We start from the raw sequence: 20,214 nt of genomic DNA, 5'->3' as shown, positions 1-20,214 counted from the left end.
TGCTTGGGTATCTCTGTTTTGGACCAATGCTCATTCAATATTTTAAATAGTTGCTATCTCTTCTTTATTTCAGTACATCTGGAAGGCAAATATAAGGGTACTGTCTTCGATAGTCGAGATCTATCATTTATTATTGGAGATGGTGAAGAACATGATGTTCCATCAGGAATTGAGAAGGCATTGCAAGAAATGGAAAAGGGAGAAGAGGCTATTATATCGCTAAAACCAAAGTAAGTTTAAATATAGCATTTACTTGCTATCCTGCCCAAAACAGTAACTGAACGGTTTTATTGGAAAACCATTGTAAGAAGCCAAGATTGGTCTCTCGACATAGAAAGAGATAGGAGAGCAGGCAAAGTAAATCCGATAAATTAATGTGGTGACCCCAGGTGGTTTTAATAACCTGTTGAGTTTTTAGGTTGAAGGAAGACTGAAAAAAAAGTTGCTGAGAAGACTATCAGGATAAGAGACAGTTTCAATGACTTTAATTTGCTGATGATGCCAGATGGTGCAAAAGCATGCAGAACAGTACATTTGCTATTTAAGAGGAGTGAAAGAGGGAAATATTGATTGTCAGTATACAATTAGTGTCACTAAATAAATAGAGATACAATGTCTGGAGCACCAGTTCAGATTGGAGAAAATTTGAGGATTGGTGAGTAAGTGCTATGTGACAGCACTTGAATAATATCTCGCATTTCTTTGTTGATCAAGGGTGTACTGGAGTGGTGTTTGGACAGCTTGTTTGCCTGGCCTACTCTGCCTACAGTTTTCCATTTTATCTGCTAGAAGCAAATGATGCAACTGCACTAGAATAGCTCGGCTAGAGCCTGATGCATTATAGCTGGAATATTGTCTGGGTCAACTTCAATATGATTTGTGCCCATCAATTTCTCGACAACCATGTGAAGAGATGAAATTTCTTGAAGATTGACATTATGATGGTGGGATTTGTCAACAGGAGACTGAAATACTTGGAGCCTTTTGCACACAACTGGTTGGAATGTGTCATCGTTGATGCTGTTCATGGAGCCTCATCCTTTCATTAGATGCTTAATTGTTTACTATCATCTATGACCAGAAATAGCAACCAGAGACCTTTGATCAGATCTTCTGGTTTTGGACTTGTATAGCTCTAACATGCTGCTAGCCCACTTTAGCAAGCATGCTGTCTTGTAGTTTACCAAGTTGTCATTTTGCTTTTCGGCATACTTCGTGTTGTTCCTAGCATTGATTTCTATCTTGATGATGATTGAAACAGGTTTAATCCTACTTAATGGTGATGGTCTAATAAGAAATGTGCCAGTAGTTTACAGGTTATTGCATAATATAGCTCTGACTAACAACATCTCATTTTTTAATTGAAAGATCTGTTCTGAATTAGTGCTGTTTAGCACCATGCTGGAGGTTCACATCTCATTCCTTCCATAAGGACTGTACAGGGATAACTCTACCAATATTGTTATTGACCTATACGTAAATTTATTAAGGACAAAGTGTAGTTTGTTTTTTTTTCTCATGTTTGCTGTCTTTCTACCTGCTGCAGGCATCATCTGAGAATTAACCTTCAGATTTAGCCAGTTAGTCAATAGTGAACCTGTCACTATCAACTTTTGCTGATGAATATACATTAGCCAGAATATACAGTTTCCTTGCTATCTTCAGTGGCTTTCTCAAGTGGAGTTTAATGTGGAGGCCTACAAGAAATTGTTGGAGAATGATGAGTGGTAATCAATTCCAAGTTTCTTTGGCCATTGAGTCTGGACTCCGTGTAGTTTAATGCTGAGTACTCTGAGCCAGTTACTGTGCCATCATCACTAATGGATCTGTCAGTGGGACAGGATGTATACAGGGACAATGATGGAGTCAGAATATTGGCTATAAGATATCATTAGGTGAGCATAAATGTTTTGCTATTACAGGACAATCTTCCTAATTTTGGCACAATTCTTTAGATGTAATTCAGTAGTTTGCAGGGTCAACCAAAATATGTCATGCCCAGTGTTAGTGTTGATGTTAGGTAGTCCTTCAGTTGTATTCTTGTTAAGGTTTCTTTTTTCTGTAGTGATTTTAAGGAACTAATGGACTTGCTAGGTCACTTGTTAGTGAACAGATGAGTCAGCCACAGTTTTGCAGGCCTTAGTTAATTTATTTGGTGAATTGAATTTAAATTCCCACGGAATTTGGCTTGTATCTCTGGATTGCTAGTTCAGTGATACATGAAAATATGCTACTATAACTGTAGTTGGTAGCACAAATAACTGCCTTCAACATCAAGGCAACATTTGACACAGCATGGCATTGAGGATACTTGACAAAATTGAAGTTGGGGGATATCCAGGTAAAACCTTTTGAGTCAGAGATAGTAGGAACTGCAGATGCTGGAGAATCCGAGATAACAAGGTGTAGAGCTGGATGAACACAGCAGGCCAAGCAGCATCATAGGAGCAGGAAGGCTGACGTTTTGGGCCTAGACCCTTCCACCCCAACCTTAAGTTCACCTGGACCATCTCTAATACCTCTCTCACCTTCCTGGACCTCTCTGTCTCCATCTCGGGCAACCACCTAGAAACCGATATCCATTTCAAGCCCACCGACTCCCACAGCTACCTAGAATACACCTCCCACCCACCTCCCTGCAAAAATGCCATCCCCTATTCCCAATTCCTTCGCCTCCGCCGCATCTGCTCCCAGGATGAGGCATTCCACTCCCGTACATCTCATGTCCTCGTTTTTCAAGGACCGCAACTCCCCGCCCCCCTCAGTGGTCGAGAATGCCCCATTTCTGATGAAGGGTCTAGGCCCGAAACGTCGGCCTTCCTGCACCTAGATGCTGCTTGGCCTGCTGTGTTCATCCATCTCTACACCTTGTTATCTCAAAACCTTTTGAGTGGCTGCAGGATAACAAAAAGTTCAGAAAATTGGAGACATGCCAGCTACAATGTGTGCCCTAAAGGTGCTATTATTGAGATGTCACCTTGCCCAGCATCTCATTGAAGATTAATAAATTTATTGGATCTGTAAGACATTTGAAGAAACTGGTTATAAAGAATTGAACATATTTACATTATGGTTCCATTTGATGAACAAATCAATAAATACAGCCATAATGCTGTGTAAATGTTATGTGCCTTGATAGTGTTTTGTTTAAAAGGGTGTTGATACGTTGAAACTGGAATTATTATCCAAGCTGAGTAGAAGAATGTAGAGCTGTAATTTTGACAATTTAAATGTTATTTTATGGAAAATAAGGATGAGATGGGTGAAATGTAAAGATAAAAGGTATTTACAAAGAAAATAACAGATTTATAGGTGATTGTTTCAAATATTGTTTTGACTCAGTGTTGTTCATATAGGTACGGATTTGGAGAAGCAGGAAATCCAAAATTGAATATTCCTCCAAGTGCAAACCTGGTGTATGAAATTGTATTGAAAAACTTTGAAAAGGTAAGAAAGGACCAGATTAATGATTGCCTGTTACAAACCTGAAGATGTTTTGGAACTCGAGTCAGGCACTGTAACTGACGTGATGATCAAGTTAATTCTAGATTGTAACAGCAAGGTTCTTCTGGGGAGCCAAGGTTAAGAAAATGATTCACTAGAAGCTCTATATTGTGGAAAGTTTGGAGACAACCATCCTCGAAAGCATTCAACTAATTCTGAGCAAGCTGGTGGTTGGGGTTTCATGGTGCTGGATGGTCAATGTTCACTTCTTAAACTGTGTTAGGCTATCAATATTATTTTTGTTCTTGCTTAAAGTTGATGTTTGTGCATTTCTAGCAAAGATTACTGGATAACTGCCAAAAAACTGAAATCCTGATTTATTTTCCTTTCCATACCTCATTCTATTTGAAGCAAGTCTATGACTGATTACCCTGTTGTCATTTGTAAACTTTTTTTTTTTTTACATTTTATCAGGCTAAAGAGTCTTGGGAGATGAACATAGGTGAGAAATTGGAACAGTCTGCTATTGTTAAAGAGAAGGGGACATTGTATTTCAAGGTAACACAATCACAACTAAACAGGTTTTCCTGTCAGATTCTTTATATTTGCTGGATTATAGTGTGCAGGTTTCGCCCAGAACTTTGAAAAGAAATGCTACTGAACATAAACTGGCCCTTTCAGGTTTTCTCACAATCATTACCCATATCTTGAGTTCTTGATCTGAGCTATTAACAGAGCAGTTGTTACTCGCAGGCCTTTAATAGGATTCCCTGTAGATATAGTCTCATGTTTATAACTGTGGTGCAATTGCAGTGGTCATACTTCAACTAATAACCCTTTTACAACTGAAAGTACAGTCTTTTCCCCCAGCCTATTTGTGACATCGAGGTGAAGATCTGTGCAAGAAAATTTAGAGTTTGTGGGATGATTTGACCAAATGTAAGGAGCTGGAATAGACAGTACTCTGAATTAAGCCTGCTATACCATTCAGCATGATCACAGATAATATTCTGTTTCAACTCCATATCTGCACACACTGTCTTGTGATTCCCCGATGAATCAACAATCTCTTTCTCTACCCAAAATATATTTTAACAATGGAACATCTGCAATTCTCTGGGTTGGTGAATACTATTCTTCTAACCTCTAGAGTGTAGGTTCAGCTTAGTCACGGTTGTTTTATAACAAGAAATTACCATGGAGTAGATGGAGTGAACCTTTGTTGTGCTAACTCTAATGCATGGACAGCCTTTCTCAAAATAAAACATTTGAACAAACCGTACAGTATTCCAGCTATCATCTGTTCAAAGCCCTATGCAAGTGTAATAAAGACTTCCTTACATTTATACTCCAGTTCCCTTACGATAAAAACCGTTTGCTTTCTTAATTCTGTGCTGTAACTGCATGGCAACATTTTTGTTCCTTGTACCAGTATACCCAACTCCGTCTGAACATTGACATTTCACAACTTTCACACCTTTTAAAATAATCTGCTTTTCTATTCCGATTATCAAAGTGAATAAATTCATGCTTCCCTAAACAGTATGTCACCTGCCACCTTGTTGCCCACTCACTTAACCAGTCTCTGTCTCTTTACAGCCTTTTTCTGTCCTTTCGGCTTATGAATCAACAAACTTAGATACTTGGATGAAGAGACCAAAAGTCACCAAGTCATTAATACAGATTATAAATAGTTTAGGCCCCAACATTGATCTTAGTGGTACCCCACTAGATACAGCCTGCCAACTTGTAAACACCCTGTTCATCTTTTTTACTTCTTACTTTGTGGAGGAATCCTTTACCAACCTGCTTCAGGGTACGTTCTAATCCATCCCTCCATTAAGACCAGTGGAGAAATCCCAACTGCTGTCTGCATGAAATATTTTACTCTATTGCATTTGCTTCTTTTGTCAATTACTTTAAATCATCTTGTTGTGGAACGTTTCACAAGTGAGAAGCTTTCCCTATCTATTCTGTCCAAGCCCCTCATAATTTAGAATGTCTGTATTAGATCTCTCAATCTTCTGAAAAATATTCCCCGTTTTTCCAAACTATCTGTGGAATTGAAGTTCTTCCGTGGGGTCATTCTAGAGAATCTTTTTTTTTCACTGACTCTTTTCTAACGTGTTGTACCCAGAACTAGACAAACTATAACAGTTGAGACTAAACCTGTATTCTATGAAAATTTAATATCCCATCCCTTTTTATAATCTGTGGTCCTCATAATAAGGCTTAGAATTCTGTGTGCATTATTAACCATAACCGTTATTGACCTAGCCGTAATGTGAAGGTGCCAGTGCTGGACCAGGGTGGACAAGCTCAGAAGTCACACATGACACCACGTTATAGTCCAACAGGTTTATTTGAAATCACAAGCTTTTGGAGTGCTGCTCCTTTGTCAGGTGAAGTCACTTCTGACCTTGTTCTTGACCTATCTTGCTTTTATGATTTATGCATATATGCACACCGAAGAGCAGAGGGACTTCCATCCCCTTTACAGTTTGCTGATAAATCATACATTGTCTCTCTGCATTCTTGCTGCCAAACTGAATCACTTCATACTTTTCTGTATTAAATTTCATCTGCCACTTGTTCCCTAGCCCTGTCCCCCAATTTCATGAACTTATCTATGCTCTTTTGAGGTTTTGCTCTCTCCTTGTCAGTTCACAATGCTTCCATATTTTATCTCAGCTGCACCTCTTGAAACTGTACCCTGTACACCGAAGATCTAGTCATTAATGTGCATCAAGAAGAGCTAAAGGACCCAATACCAACCCCAGAGGGCCATAAACCCGGTAGTTTTATTCTATTAGTAAACACCTGACGTCTCAAATTCGAACGTGCTACTGGTCTGTAATGAGATCATAATTATCATCCGATTAATGTTCATTTTATTTAGTGCCTTGCTATGATTCATGGAGAGACCATTAACCTTTTAGAAAGATGTTGAATTTTCAGCGACTGATAGGAGCGCTCAAGATTTCAGATTTCAAGATTTTACTTTTAACGTGACCTAAAAGCAACATTAACTAAACACCATTTCAGAAGACATTCTATATACTCTAATCTACAGAAAACAAATTCCCATTTAACTCAAAGCAATTTGAAATCCCCCTTCACAGTTTTGCTTCCTCTCTGTCTGAGTAGACACTTGGTTCTCCAAGAACCTCTGTAAACTTTCTCAGCTTCTGGTAGCGTTCTTTTTTTCTCCCAGCCTGTTAACTTCTAATTTTGAAACTCGCTTTCCAATTGAGGGTTACCCAGGAGATTCCTCTTTCTAGCTAAAGCAAGGTAAATCTTCCAGCCTTATTTTAAATCCTCACAAACTTGATCTCTTTAGTCACAGATTGTGAGTCCCAGTCCCATTGTGAGCAATGGAGACTGTCTGTCCTTCTGTTTTCACAGAAAATCCTGAGATATTACTCTGGCTTACAGTGGACTTTTTGTCTCCTAGTCCATCACCATGGCAATGCGAATACATCGGTCTTGAATTTAGCTAGAACTGCCAAATAACTGTCCTCTAGAACCCCCTACTTCACTCTATCTCAGAATTAAATAGACAATTTAACTATAATTGCCTAGAAAATTTGACATTGCTAACACCTTCCTGTGCAAAATGGAGCCATCCTAGATTTTCTTGCCATTCATTGTAGGTATAAACACCTTGCATCATCTTCCCATTAAGAGAAACCTATTTCAGCAACCAAACCGCCAAAGCTTGTTAGGCAGGATCCATGCCAGGTCACAAGGTCTCACTCATTCCTCAATTTTACCCTAAATCAAAGAGAGAGTCCCAAAACACAACAAAGTTAAACAAAAACAAAGTTGCTGGAAAAGCTCAGCAGGTCTGGCAGCATCTGTGAAGAGAAAATCAGAGTTAACATTTCGGGTCCAGTGACCCTCCCTCTCAACTGGTACAGCATCTGCAGTTCTTTTGGTTTTTACAACAAACTTAAACTTTTATATTTGTAAAACCCATTTAATTGAAAACTAGTGCAAACATTTATTATAACACATTTTAAAAGTAGTGATTGAAAATCATGACCATGTGAAATAAGATTTTGTGCACAAAAAAATTGTATGTGATCTCAGGTCTGATACAATTTATTAATGACACTAAAATAGATGCCTGATTAACTAACTAAATATGTCTATTAGCAATGTGAGTGAAAAAACTTTTCAGGTTGATGCTTCAGAACTTGTATGGGCATGAGCACTAAAGAAAACGATATTAATGCTTGGCATAGACATCCTTTTTCATTTCCATGTGCAGTATAACGTGTTAGTACATTACAAGCGATTTAATAGCTGTCATCTGTTAGTGAGTTTCTAATTATGGAATGTAGAAATTTTATCTAAGGACTGGCAACAATATGATGCATGGAACAGAGAGAAGAGTTGATTTAATCCTACAGTCCCTAGGTATTGAAAATAACCTGTGTTCTTTCTTGCCTTGTATCTGCATAATTTGTGTAACTTTATAATTTTATAATTGTCAGGTGGGAAAGTACAAGCAGGCCACCATCCATTACAAGAAAATTGTGTCTTGGCTGGAACATGAGAGTGGATTGTCTGAAGAAAACCTAAAACAATCCAATGCTCTGAGACTAGCAGCTCATCTCAACCTTGCTATGTGCTACATAAAAATGGATGAGAACGTGCAAGCTGTAGAGAATTGTGAAAAGGTGAGGACACTTCTTTACGTCACCTCCGTGAAAACCAACTATAAGTGGTACAGGATTTCAATTTGATGTTTCATTTATGGTCAATCCCTTTGGATGGCAGAATTTTTTGAATAGAGTGAGGAAACTGGGCTTATATTTTGGAGTTTTGAAGAATAAGGGGTGATCTCCTTGAAATTTAAAAAATACTTCAGTGTATGTCAGGGTAGCTGTAGATGGGGTGTATCCCCTGGCTGGTGACATGAAAACTAGGAACTTAATTTCAGGGTAAGGAACAGGTCTTTTGAGACTAAGTTGAGGAATTTCTTCACTTCGAGGGTGTGGAATCTTTGGAATTCTCTATGCTAGAAGCACTGGAAACTCCATCTTTGAACAGGCTCAAAACAGAAATCAATCGGCATTCAAGGATATGGAGGTAGTATGGGAAAATGGCGGGCAGATTGGTCTGCTCCTGTTCCTTTGTATGTTGATACCTTGATACTGGAGGGTAACCATGGAGATCCTATCTGTTATTGTCTTACATGAACTCAGGAGGGGGATTTGTAAGGTTTACTGTATATATGGCATTTAGATGATCCAGGTATTCCAACAAACCTGTCCATAACTTAACAATGTCAATTTACTTTAACTTGCAGTTATAGTGTCACGAGAGCTTGTAACGCATGGTATATGTGATTAAGAATGTCCCAACCCAATTTCTGGTGAGAATCTGAACTGTTCGGTATGCTTATTAACGATTTAGTCCATTGGGATTAAACAGTTGTAGTCAAATTTGCAATGAGACACTGATGTGTGGTATTACGTATAAGCAGTATAGGTGCAAGCATATACAAAGAGATAATGCTTGATTAAATGGGAGAGCAGAACTGTGGCAGATGAATTGGTGTAGGCAAGTGTGCTATTGTTTTCTTTAGCCCAAAAAAAAGAGACTGAGTACTCTCTAAATATGAAAAGCTACAAGCTTTGGACATTCAATGTATCTTGAGAATCCAAGTATGTAGACTGCTAAAGTGGAATGAACTGGTGGAAAAATTAATCAGAATGGAAAAATGAATGCTGCATTCATACCTAGGGGACAAATAGGGATTACAGGTCCTAAAGTAACTGTACAAAGTTCTGGTTAGACTACACCTGGAGCTTGTATAGTTCTAGGCAACATTATCTGAGGAAGGTGTGCAAGTATGGTGTAGATTTATCAGAACAATAACTGGATTTGAAGAGTTCTCAAGAAGAGATTGCACAAACTTGGAATTTAGAAAATTAAAAGGATGAGTTGAATGATTTTAAGGTATTGCGGGAAATTGATAGGGTAAATAAAAATAAACTCTTCCTGCTGGCTGGGGATTCAGTAACCTCAAGCCATGTCTCACAGTTTCAGATCAAATCTTTAAGAAGTGAAGTTTGGAAATACTTATACATGCAAAGAATAATAGTAACTTGAAACTCTCTTCTGCAAATGATCATTGCCAGACTAATATTTGGTAAGAATTCTATCAGTCTTAGATTTAAAACTAACCAAAGGTGTTCTGGGGAAGAGGTGGATATATGGAGTTAGGTCAGAGATCTGAATTATTTCAGTAAATGACGGAATAAGCTCAAGAAGCTAAATGACCTATTGCTGATCCTATGTCTGGTTTTGGGATTGCTTGTTGGGACAACAACTGAAGCTACTGCTTTTTATTTCAGGCATTAGGGTTGGATCCAAACAATGAAAAGGCCCTTTTCAGAATGGGTGAGGCAAGACTTGCTATGAACGATTATGAACTGGCAAAAGAAAACTTCCAGAAGCTTGTGCAACTTTATCCGAATAAAGCAGCCAAAGTCCAGATTGGAATATGTCAGAAAAAAATAAGAGAACAGTTGGATTTAGAGAAAAAGATCTATGCTAAAATGTTTCCAAAATTTGCACATACAGATAGTAAGGTAAGTGTGGAGTTAACGAATATTGATCCTTAAAAGGGTAAAGTAATATGGTAAGCACAGGAAAATTTTTAAAAACAGGCAAGTGTATTTAAACCAAGAAACAGTCTGTTCTTAAGCCCTTATATGCTCCAACTAATTTGTGCTGTATGCTTCAGTGGCTATCAGTAATATCACACAAATTATCACCATTTGGCTGGAATGAAGATTCACCTAACTCCAAACTTCTAAATTTTTAACCTGTTCATTTTCACTACAGTGAACAACTAGTCCAAATCACAGTGTTGCATTTGCAATCTTTAATAATAGGATCTGACTCCTACCTTACACAACAATTCAACACATTTCTTTTTGGTGCTGTAACTCTTTGAAAATCCAAACCGCATCTGATATTGCCTTTTATGCTTCAGGTAAACAAATGCTTACTATCTGATTTTATTCATTTTGTTTCCCAGTCAGCAAATATATTCCTGTTTCTTAAATGCATTTCTATTTCTTAACATGTATTGGAATAAATAATCATTTGGTGCTCGTCCACATTGTTCTGAATCTGCCACCTGCTGGTTTAGTTAGAAATCTTTCTGAATCTGGTTGTCTGTTCTTTGTTCTGCTTATTTTGCTAGATACTTTGTGAACTTTCAAATTTGACTTTCTCATTCCAAGTAATTAATATACATATATTGATTGAAGTATAGATTTGCAGGTTTATTACTGGGCTGCCCGATTTAATTAACAACCTTATCCAACTTTAAAAAAAAGCTCCCATTTGTGACATTTGTTTCTGAGCTAATTTCCCAGTGGAATATTTGGCATTATCAGTTGAAATAGCTTTTTATTTTGATGTTGGGTATCTTAAGCAGCTTTCAGTTTGCACCCTGCTTTAAGTTTTTGTGTATTTTTCTAAACATGAAAGTGAGAAAATATAATTGTCGTATTGTGCACTTTGGGAATTACTAATGCACATGATCCTTGGAGCAGATTCCTGAGATGGGCGGTTAACTTCTATTTTCTTTAGTTGATCATTTTAAAATTTTAATTATGTTCCATACACTTTTTGTGTTATCAACACAGAAATAAAGTTTTGCACAAAAATGTATCAGCAATCCAGCATTGAGTGCATCCTTAACCTTGCTTAGTATTTATCAGCAAGCAATAGTTACAAATTTCTTCTCCTGGATGAGAGAAAAGGTTATTTTTCACCCAATCTGGGATCATTAACCATATATTACCTGCTCAAATGTTGAATTATCATAAGACACAGGAGCAGAAGGTAGACCATCAGTCCCACTGAGCCTGCTGAACCATTCAGTGAGATCATGGCTGACTTGATAATGCTTAGCTCTTCTTTTCTTCCCTTTCCATTACTGATTTCAAAAAAATCTTGCCTATCTCAGCCTTCACTTAAATTGGCCCAGCCTCAGCAGTATCTGTGGTAAAGAATTCCACAGATTCACTGCCCTCAGAGAGAAGAAATTCCTCCTCATCTCTGTCTTAAATGTGAGACCATGAGATTCAGATTATGCTGTCTGTTCCAGGATGCTTCTACAAGGGAAACGACCTGTCCATTTGTACCATGTCAAGTCCCCTAAGGATCTTGAATGTTTCTATAAGGTAGTGCCTCATGCTTATATATCCTGTACTCATTGGAATATAAAAGGCAGTCTCTCCATACCTGATATCAGCCTAGTGAACCTGCTAGTACAGTTCATCTTCCCTTGGATAAGAGGACCAAAACTTTTCACAGTATTCCAGCTGTGCTCTGACTAGTACCTTGTACTGTTTTTTAGCAAAACCTGTTTTGTACTCCCCTCCCCTTTTGAAATAAAAGCCAACATTCCATTTGTTTCAGAGATAGTAGGAACTGCAGATGCTGGAGAATCTGAGATAACAAGGTGTAGAGCTGGATGAACACAGCAGGCCAAGCAGCATCAGAGGAGCAGGAAAGCTGACGTTTCGGGCCTACACCCTTCTTCAGAAATGGGGTTGGGGAAGGGGATTCTGAAATAACTAGGGAGAGAGGGGGAGGCGGATAGAAGATGGATAAAAGAGAAGATAGGTGGAGAGGAGACAGACCGGTCAAAGAGACTGGGTTGGAGCCAGTAAAGGTGAGTGTAGGTAGTTTCTCCCCTTCCCTGACCACATCCCAAAACCAGCCCAGCTTGTCCCTACCTCCCTAACCTGTCCTTCCTCCCACCTCAAGCCACACCCCCATCCCCTACCTACTAGCCTCATCCCACCCCCTTGACCTGTCCGTCCTCCCTGGACTGACCTATCCCCTCCCTAACTCCCCACCTACACTCACCTTTACTGGCTCCACCCCCACCTCTTTGACTTGTCTGTCTCCTCTCCACATATCTTCTCCTTTATCCATCTTCTATCCACCTCCCCTCTCTCCCTATTTATTTCAGAATCCCCTTCCCCAACCCCATTTCTGAAGAAGGGACTAGGCCCGAAACATCAGCCTTCCTGCTCCTCTGATGCTGCTTGGCCTGCTGTGTTCATCCAGCTCTACACCTTGTTATCCAACATTCCATTTGCCTTCCTATTACCCTCTGAATGCTAGCTTTTTGTTATTCATGGATGAGGACTTTGTTCCATAGCTTTCTGCAATCTTACTCCATTTAAATGATCAGCTCTTTTTTTCTGCCAAACTGCATAACCTCTCATTACCCTACATTCTGTTCGCCAAGTTCTTGTCCAGTCACTTCACCCGTCTATCTCCCATTGCAGACTACTCATCTTCACCACTTGTCTACCTGCCTATTTTTGTCATCTGCAAATTTGCCTGAAGTACTTTCACTTTCCTCATCCAAATCATTAATACATGTTGTAAATAATTATGGCCCAGGATTGATCTGTGTGGCAGACCACTAGCTACAGGTCACCATCCTGAAAATGGCCCCCTTATCCCATCTCTGTCTTCCATTTGTTAGTCAGTCCTCTATTCCTGTTAATGTACTACCTCCAACACCGTAGGCTCTTGTCTTTTTAAGTAGTGTAATGCACCCTATCAAACAACAACTTAAAAATCTAAATAAGGAACGTCCATTACTTCGCTCTTATTATCCTGCTTGTTACCACCTTAAAAGAATTCCAATAAATTTGTCAGCCATGACTTGACCTCCAAGAAGCCACACTGACTATGCTTGTTTGTATTATACATTTCTAAATGCTTTTGTTTTAACTCCCTTATAACAAACTGGAACATTTTCCCAATAACAGACATTAAGCAACCTTCTTAGTAGAGACCTTTTTTTTTTGTCTCCTTTTCGAAATAAAGGTTGTTACATTGCCACAAACAAAGTTGCTGGAAAAGCTCAGCAGGTCTGGCAGTATCTGTGAAGAAAAAACAGAGTTAACGTTTCGGATCCAGTGACTCTTCTGAGGAAGAATCACCAGACCCCCAAAACGTTAACTTTTTTTTTCCTTCATAGATGCTGCCAGACCTGCTGAGCTTTTCCAGCAACTTTTTGTTTTTGTTTCTGATTTACAGATCTGCAGTTCTTTCAGTTTTTGTTACATTGCCAGATTTTCCAATCCTCTGGCACTTTTCCAGAATCTAAGGATTCATGTAAGATTACTACCAGTCCATCCACTATCTCTAGTGAGTACCTCCTTATAACATTCTAGGAGGCATCCCATTAGATCCAGGGAACTTAAGCCACTCCCCCACCCACCGCATTACCTTATCTAGCACTTTTTCTTTAGATCTAGTTGTATTTATTCCAGTTTGCTCCTTTTTGTCCCTTGAATATTTAATTTTGGAATGCTTTTAGTGTTTTCTTCTGTGAAGACTGATGCAAAGTATTCTACAACTACTTCTTCGGTCAGTGTTTATAGACCTTCATTACGTTGTACTTTCCCTTATGTTTGTTGATCAGATGTCCTAAAATCATATGCATTCGGAAGTTGAGCAGCTTCTTGTCCAGTTATGTTAATTTCTGAGGTCCATCTGTTTAATGAAATATAGCATGATTTTGTTTATTAGCTAGTTGCATACACACAGTTGCACTTTGATGTTATCTGTTGGTTGGAACACTCCTGCCATTGCAGTTTAAACTCTCCTCAATGACACAGGCACAAAGGTCCTGCCAAGAACTGAGACTTAGGAAGATGCATACTTTCTGGCCTCTTACAGGTTCAGCACCCATCAAATCTCAATATCACAAGAATCTAATGGCTGCATATCTCTGTGTCTTCCTCTCCTCACTGAAAATTAAAGTACCTTGGCTGTATAATTATTCTCTCGAACTATTTTTGCATGCTATTCAGTGCATTCAAAATCTTCCAGTACTGTGGCATCCAGAACTATACTGTATCCTCAGCTGAGGTCCAACCAGTATCCTATATTTAAGTTCAGCGTAACTTCCTCCTCGTACTTTAGAATACTGTTGCCTAGAATACTGTTGCGTTATTAACAGTACTTTGTACCTGTTCTGCTTTTTAATGACCTGTGTATTTATATACTCGGGTCTGTCTGCTTGTGCACATTTGCCTAGAATAATAGCCTGTAGTTTATGTTCACCATCCATGTTCTTTGCATTATACTTTTCTCTACATCTGACCCTCATCTACTCCCTATCCACCCATTCCAACAATGTGTCAATGCCCTTATGACTCTGCAGTGTTTCCACAGTTTACAATTCTGCCAGATTTTTTGTCTGCAAACTTTGAAATTGTACCCTGCACAACAAGAGTCCCAATACTGTCCCTAGAGAGCTCCAATACCAACCTTTCTGCAGTCCAAGTAATACACATTAAACATTTCTCTGTTTCCCATCCCTCAGACTGTTACCACAGTCCTCTTATTCCATGAGCTAGAACTTTGTTGTCAAGTCTGTTGAGTAGCTCTGCTCAGATGCATTTTGGAAGTCCATGTGCACGATGTCACCAGCTTTTCCCTCATCACCCTCTCAGCATTTCAGAAAGCTCCAGCAAGTTACGTGGATGTGATTAGACACTCACGAGATGTAACATCACTTTTGGCAGTCTGTGAAGCTAAACATTGGGTGGGAAATGAAATATGTTTAGAGGATTCCTGTATTACTGGCTTGTTGGTCACACAAATGCCCTGCCGTGTAGCTGTTAACCTCATGGATGTTCCATGTGATGCCAACTGCTGCTCCAGCTCCGAAACCTAGAGCTTAGGCTGATGCAACAGAACAACACTTCCTACACCTGGGGTTATGTCACTGCACGGAATGACGATTAGCTTTCATGAGGTTGGAATAGCCCTATCGTTTTTTCATTAATTAAACCTGCCAATAAAAGAATAACTTCACATTAATAATATGCATTGCTGTTATTAATAAAGCTTACAAATACTGATTAATTGCACTAATACTTCACATTTTGCCCGTAATTATGAGCCCAACTCTAATACCAACTACCTAATTATTGTGAATAAAAATGTTATTGCTTTTTATCTATCAGATGCTTGTACAGGAATTGTTCCCCTCAATAAGCTTTACTTCAAGTAAATCTTATCACTAAAGTTTTACAGTATTTTGTAAGTTGCACGTGATTTGAAAAATACTCACCAACCATTCACTTGCCTGTTTCTCTATGATGTCATAATTTGATTTTTTTTCTCTCTGAACCCTAAATAGTAGACCACTCTGTCTCCCCTCCTTGCTCATTTGAATCTTGAGGTCTTGCTGTACTGTGTCCCCTTCACCCCCATACCTGGTGCTGTTTATAGTGAACCGTCTTGACCAAAAAGTTGCACGTTAAATCCTTGGTGAATACTAAGTTATTAAATCCTTTGGCTTAGTTGCATCAGTTGGTTTCCATGTGCAGTGAAGCAAATTGAGCCCGAGTTCCCAATCCTGAATGCGGTTCAGTGATATTACTACCCCCCACAACGCTTGGGACTAGATGTTTGTTGGTGCACAGAGAGGTCAGAACTGGGCTCTACTATGATATGCACACCAGATACTTAACGCTGAATTCAATCATATAAAAATGGTCAATTGGATATTAAGAACTGTCTGGATTTTCACCCCAGAAGGCAAAAAGAAATGCGGAAATGGAGCTGTAAAATGCAGCTATAAAGCAATCTTTTCCTGCAAAGCAGTCTTGTCAGCAGTCAACAACTAAAGCTTTCAAAAACCATGTAATATTTAAACTTCCTATCAATGTTCTTAAAGATTTTACCTGTGTCTGTTCATATAACACCAAGTGCATGTGCAGACAATGGTCAGTGTCATTCTGTTTGGCTTCATAGAAAATTAAAACAAAAGTAGATGTGAAGGAAAAATAAAAATCCATCTGGAAAGTATTAACTTGAAATTATGAATCTAATTTTCCACCAACGCAGCTGACTGAGCTGCATAGACCATCTCTATACATCACCTTTCTAATTTTGTAAAACTTTGTGCATTCTACAAATGTATTATTTCACATGCCATTTTGGTTTCTCCAAAACAGTAAGATTTTAATTGCTCAGTAAATTTCAAAGCGAATGTGATGATGCAGTTGTGCTGTTAAAGTTGGAAGAAATCATTTTCAAATGAGAATACTCCAGGTCAGAAGAAAAGCCATCTTTAAAACTTGATAGTTGACATTCTATTTGTGCGGTTATAGTTGCAGTATTAAACTGGCAGATATCAAAATGGCACGCATCCACCGTTTTGGTGGGAGAATCCCCACATGCACCAGGCATTGCAGTGTGGGCTGAGTGCAACTGGCAGCATCTGGCACTAAAATAAAACTATAATTATAATTTTCTCTTAAAGTATTTTATAACCACGACTATATTTTAGCAGAAAGAGGTACTCAAAACACAATCTGAAAAGGAAGCTGCTGTGGTGATAACAGAGGAAGAAGCAAATAAGGAGAACCTAGATGAAGGAGGCAAAGGCGAGCCCATGGAAACAGAAACCATTCACAAATCCCAGGAATTGGATGCTACAGCGTGAAGATGATATAGAGATTGAAGCTGCATTACTTGTTTGATTTTGTTTTTTAAAGCTTTGTTATAGTACAGTATTCTGTGTGTATCAATAATGCACCAGTAAAAGAGTTTTACTTACTTGCCTCAGTGTCACAAGCTAGTTAAAAAGAAGTGATAACACATACTGGAATTGCTGAGCATCTGAGTCACACTGGGTTTTTATGATCTGCCTGTGGCACTGCCATGGCATTATTAGATGACAAATGAGATGAGCCCACTCTTGTCAGCATGTAGGAAGTAGAAACTGGAATAAGCAGTTGGTAGCTCTGAATTATTTTGACTTGAAAAACAGTTTTATCTCTTATTTTTAATTCTACACATCTGGAATGCATTCCTCCTGCATCCTACCAATGGTGGTATCATTTCCTGCCCCTGCTCAGTATATGGACATATAGTAATAAATTTATTCAGCTTATATGCTGTGCCTGGGAATTGTTAGATCAGTGTGACATGTTCTTGGAACTTGGATCAAGATGTATAGTTGGTGTTGTTACTGCTGTGCGACTGAGGTACAGTTCTTACTTTTGAGGAAATCTGTTTGTAACTTGTGTATAAGTATCATCAGGTAATGCAGCTTTATTGTAGAATTACTGTATTCCACGGAATGGCTCAATTTTGTTTTTGCATTTGATTATTCCTTGTCCTTCATCAAAATGTCAAATATGGAGAGAAAAGGCCCTTGTGTTTCTATGCTGGAAATATTATGCAACACATTTTAGTCAACTGGTCAATGCCACTGTTTGTGCTTCTTGCAACCTGCTTCATCAAAGACTCTTCACTTTCCATTTATATTTACCTCCCTCATGTTATTTTGCCAGCTTTCACCTAATTGCAGTAATTCTGTGTACTATTTCACTCTCTGGGTAAAGAAGCTTCACTTAAGTTCCTTGTGTTGGATTTATTAATTACTACTAACACTATCTTTGTATCCTTTGGTACTCTTTATAATATCAAAATGTTCTGAGAGAACCAACACAACCACCATTTCTAGAGAAGAAAGCTCCATTTACTTTGTCACTGTGGTTTAAAATTTCTCACTCCCATTATTCCTGGAAATCATTACTGCATTTTTTCCAGTGCCTCTTTCTGTTTTATATTATGTTCAACAAGTCTTTGCTCCACCAAAAATTCCCCATGATGTGGTGAGAAAGAAGATCTACCATGTATTTCAAAATGCCCAAAAAGAAGGTTGCTTTAGTGGAATTTAATTCAAGAAATTCTATTCACTTTGGGGCCTTTATCGTCATTGTATCCTTCATTAAGGTTAAAATGGCTTAATCTAACAGAGCACTTGTGCATTCAGCTAATCCATTCTCAGTTTAGCACAAAGTATCACTTTAATGATTTTTGATTGATGTAGGTTTGATCTGCTTTGTTTCTTGCCCCCTCCACCATTTCTGCTCACTTTGACCATACCCAAATTAAATTATTCTTTGTTTTGACAAACTGTAATGCGGTGATGGTCACCAGACCTCTATCACTATTTATACATGGGGTTAAAATTTTCCCAATGGACCACATAGGTAGTACCTTGCACTGAGGAACTGTTGTCACCTGAGTGATTTACTTGGTGTGGTGCTTGGTGATCAAGTTTCCACCTGATACCCATACTTTCACTTCCATAGACAGTTGTTTACTAAATTGATCTGTACAGTTCATTTTGATTTCTTTCCCAAGATTTGATTACTATAACACAGTTTAAAAAGTGGAGGATGTGTTATTAATCCAATTACTAACATCCTTTGGAACTGTTGCCTTCTGACTTATTTTGTGACTTCCTTGGATCTCAATCTTTTCTTAGTTGTAACAGTCTAGTTTAAACACACCCAATCTAATTCAAAACTAGTGCTCACAAAACCACCTAGATCGAATTTTTTGAATGGGCAGTTGACGGAAGTCAAGGACTGTGTATCCCTTCAGTTCTGTATTATTAAATAGAACTTTAATGTAGCTAAATGTCATAAAATTTAAAAACCAGGATTAGAAAGTGAGTAAAAGTGTTTGCTTTGCACTGGTTAAAATTATCCCAGTAAGAGTAAAAACGTTCTTGGTGAGATTTTTGGTACTATTAATATTTCACTGATTTTAATTGCTTGGCCTTTTACAGTTCAAAATAAAGCTTTAATAATCATTTTTAGAAATACACAAAGTATGAATGTAAATTCTAGAATTTCTTGCATTTGCAAGTTAGCATTGTTAACTACTGCAGGTCTTGTCTTGCTGCTAAAACGCGCAAAAGACTTAGTTGCTTTGCTTCGGGGTACTCTTTAATGGGCCTTTTTTCAAATCTGCAGGAAAGGGGCTGCGGTTCCAGTTCTATGCAATACAGTAATGTGTCTTAAGTGCTTGACCTTCCAGTGGAAAAATATTGTGCACGATTTGTGTCCAGTACTACTTTGATTTCCAGCTTGTTTTACCAACCAAAAGGTGATTGTATGTATGTAAATACTTCTCATTTTGTTTGAGGGCAGCATAGGAGTAAAAAAAATAAAAATTCAGGAATTTACACACTTGCTGCAGAATATTTTGTTTTGTCTATATGTGCATGCATAGATATGTGTTGAAATGTAATTTTGCAGACTTGGATGGCTTTCCTTCAAAGGTGATCATTGTTCCCACATACCAAAAAAATGTATAGTAGGGTGAGAGTCCTGGTACAAGTTTATTTCCAGAGAACAGATCTGAACTTAACAGGAATGAGTCACTCAATGCTAACTAATACTTTAAAACAATAATTCTATTAGTTTATTTAACAATCATAAAATGGAAGGAAGGGAAAAATTTTATTGGAGAGGAATGAATAACTTTATAGCTCAAACATTAGCTGTTCATTCCAATGTTTAAGACAGTTGGCTAAATATTTTAATCCAGATTAGTCTGTTAATGACAATTCCCTAAAACAATTTTTTTTAAAAGCCTTGGTATATGCATCACCAAATCTCCAAATAACATTACATGGTGGAACAGTCAGTCAGTCACTTCACCAACATCCCTTTCTAACAACAAGTCAAGGAGTCCATATTCCTTTGAAGTCTAATTTCTGGTACCATCCCAGCCTTTCAATGACTTATCCAAACTTTCCAAAGCAACGTCATAAATTTGTTTATTCATTCATCACAGATTGATTTCTCATTCATTGTGTTACGCTGCCCATCAATCAGAATTCATCTCCACAGTAGGGAGGTCAACTATACGTAAGGCTAATTGTTATCC

The 20,214-nt window shown here is 38.2% G+C and overlaps 1 protein-coding gene across 6 annotated transcripts in view; it reads left to right on the top strand.

Annotated features, from left to right (window-relative positions):
* LOC109925136 (peptidyl-prolyl cis-trans isomerase FKBP4-like) overlaps nt 1-19,507 on the top strand; it is a 39,676-nt gene extending 20,169 nt beyond the window's left edge. For 4 of the 6 annotated variants that reach the window (XM_048607753.1, XM_048607754.1, XM_048607755.1 and 1 more), the window contains exons 6-11: nt 74-230; nt 3,357-3,447; nt 3,919-4,002; nt 7,944-8,129; nt 9,813-10,049; nt 16,811-19,507. In XM_048607753.1, the coding sequence (XP_048463710.1) occupies nt 74-230; nt 3,357-3,447; nt 3,919-4,002; nt 7,944-8,129; nt 9,813-10,049; nt 16,811-16,966 (911 nt within the window). In that variant the 3' untranslated portion in view covers nt 16,967-19,507. The remainder of the gene's footprint in view (nt 1-73; nt 231-3,356; nt 3,448-3,918; nt 4,003-7,943; nt 8,130-9,812; nt 10,050-16,810) is intronic. The other 2 variants (XM_048607752.1, XM_020525113.2) reach the window with 1 other exon arrangement.
* The last annotated feature ends 707 nt before the right edge of the window (nt 19,508-20,214 follow it).

The sequence above is a fragment of the Rhincodon typus genome, chromosome 18, assembly GCF_021869965.1.
Source record: "Rhincodon typus isolate 14 chromosome 18, sRhiTyp1.1, whole genome shotgun sequence".
Classification (NCBI taxonomy): Eukaryota; Metazoa; Chordata; class Chondrichthyes; order Orectolobiformes; family Rhincodontidae; genus Rhincodon; species Rhincodon typus.
Note: the sequence above shows the minus strand (reverse complement) of the source record. Positions and strands in the feature narration are given on the sequence as shown.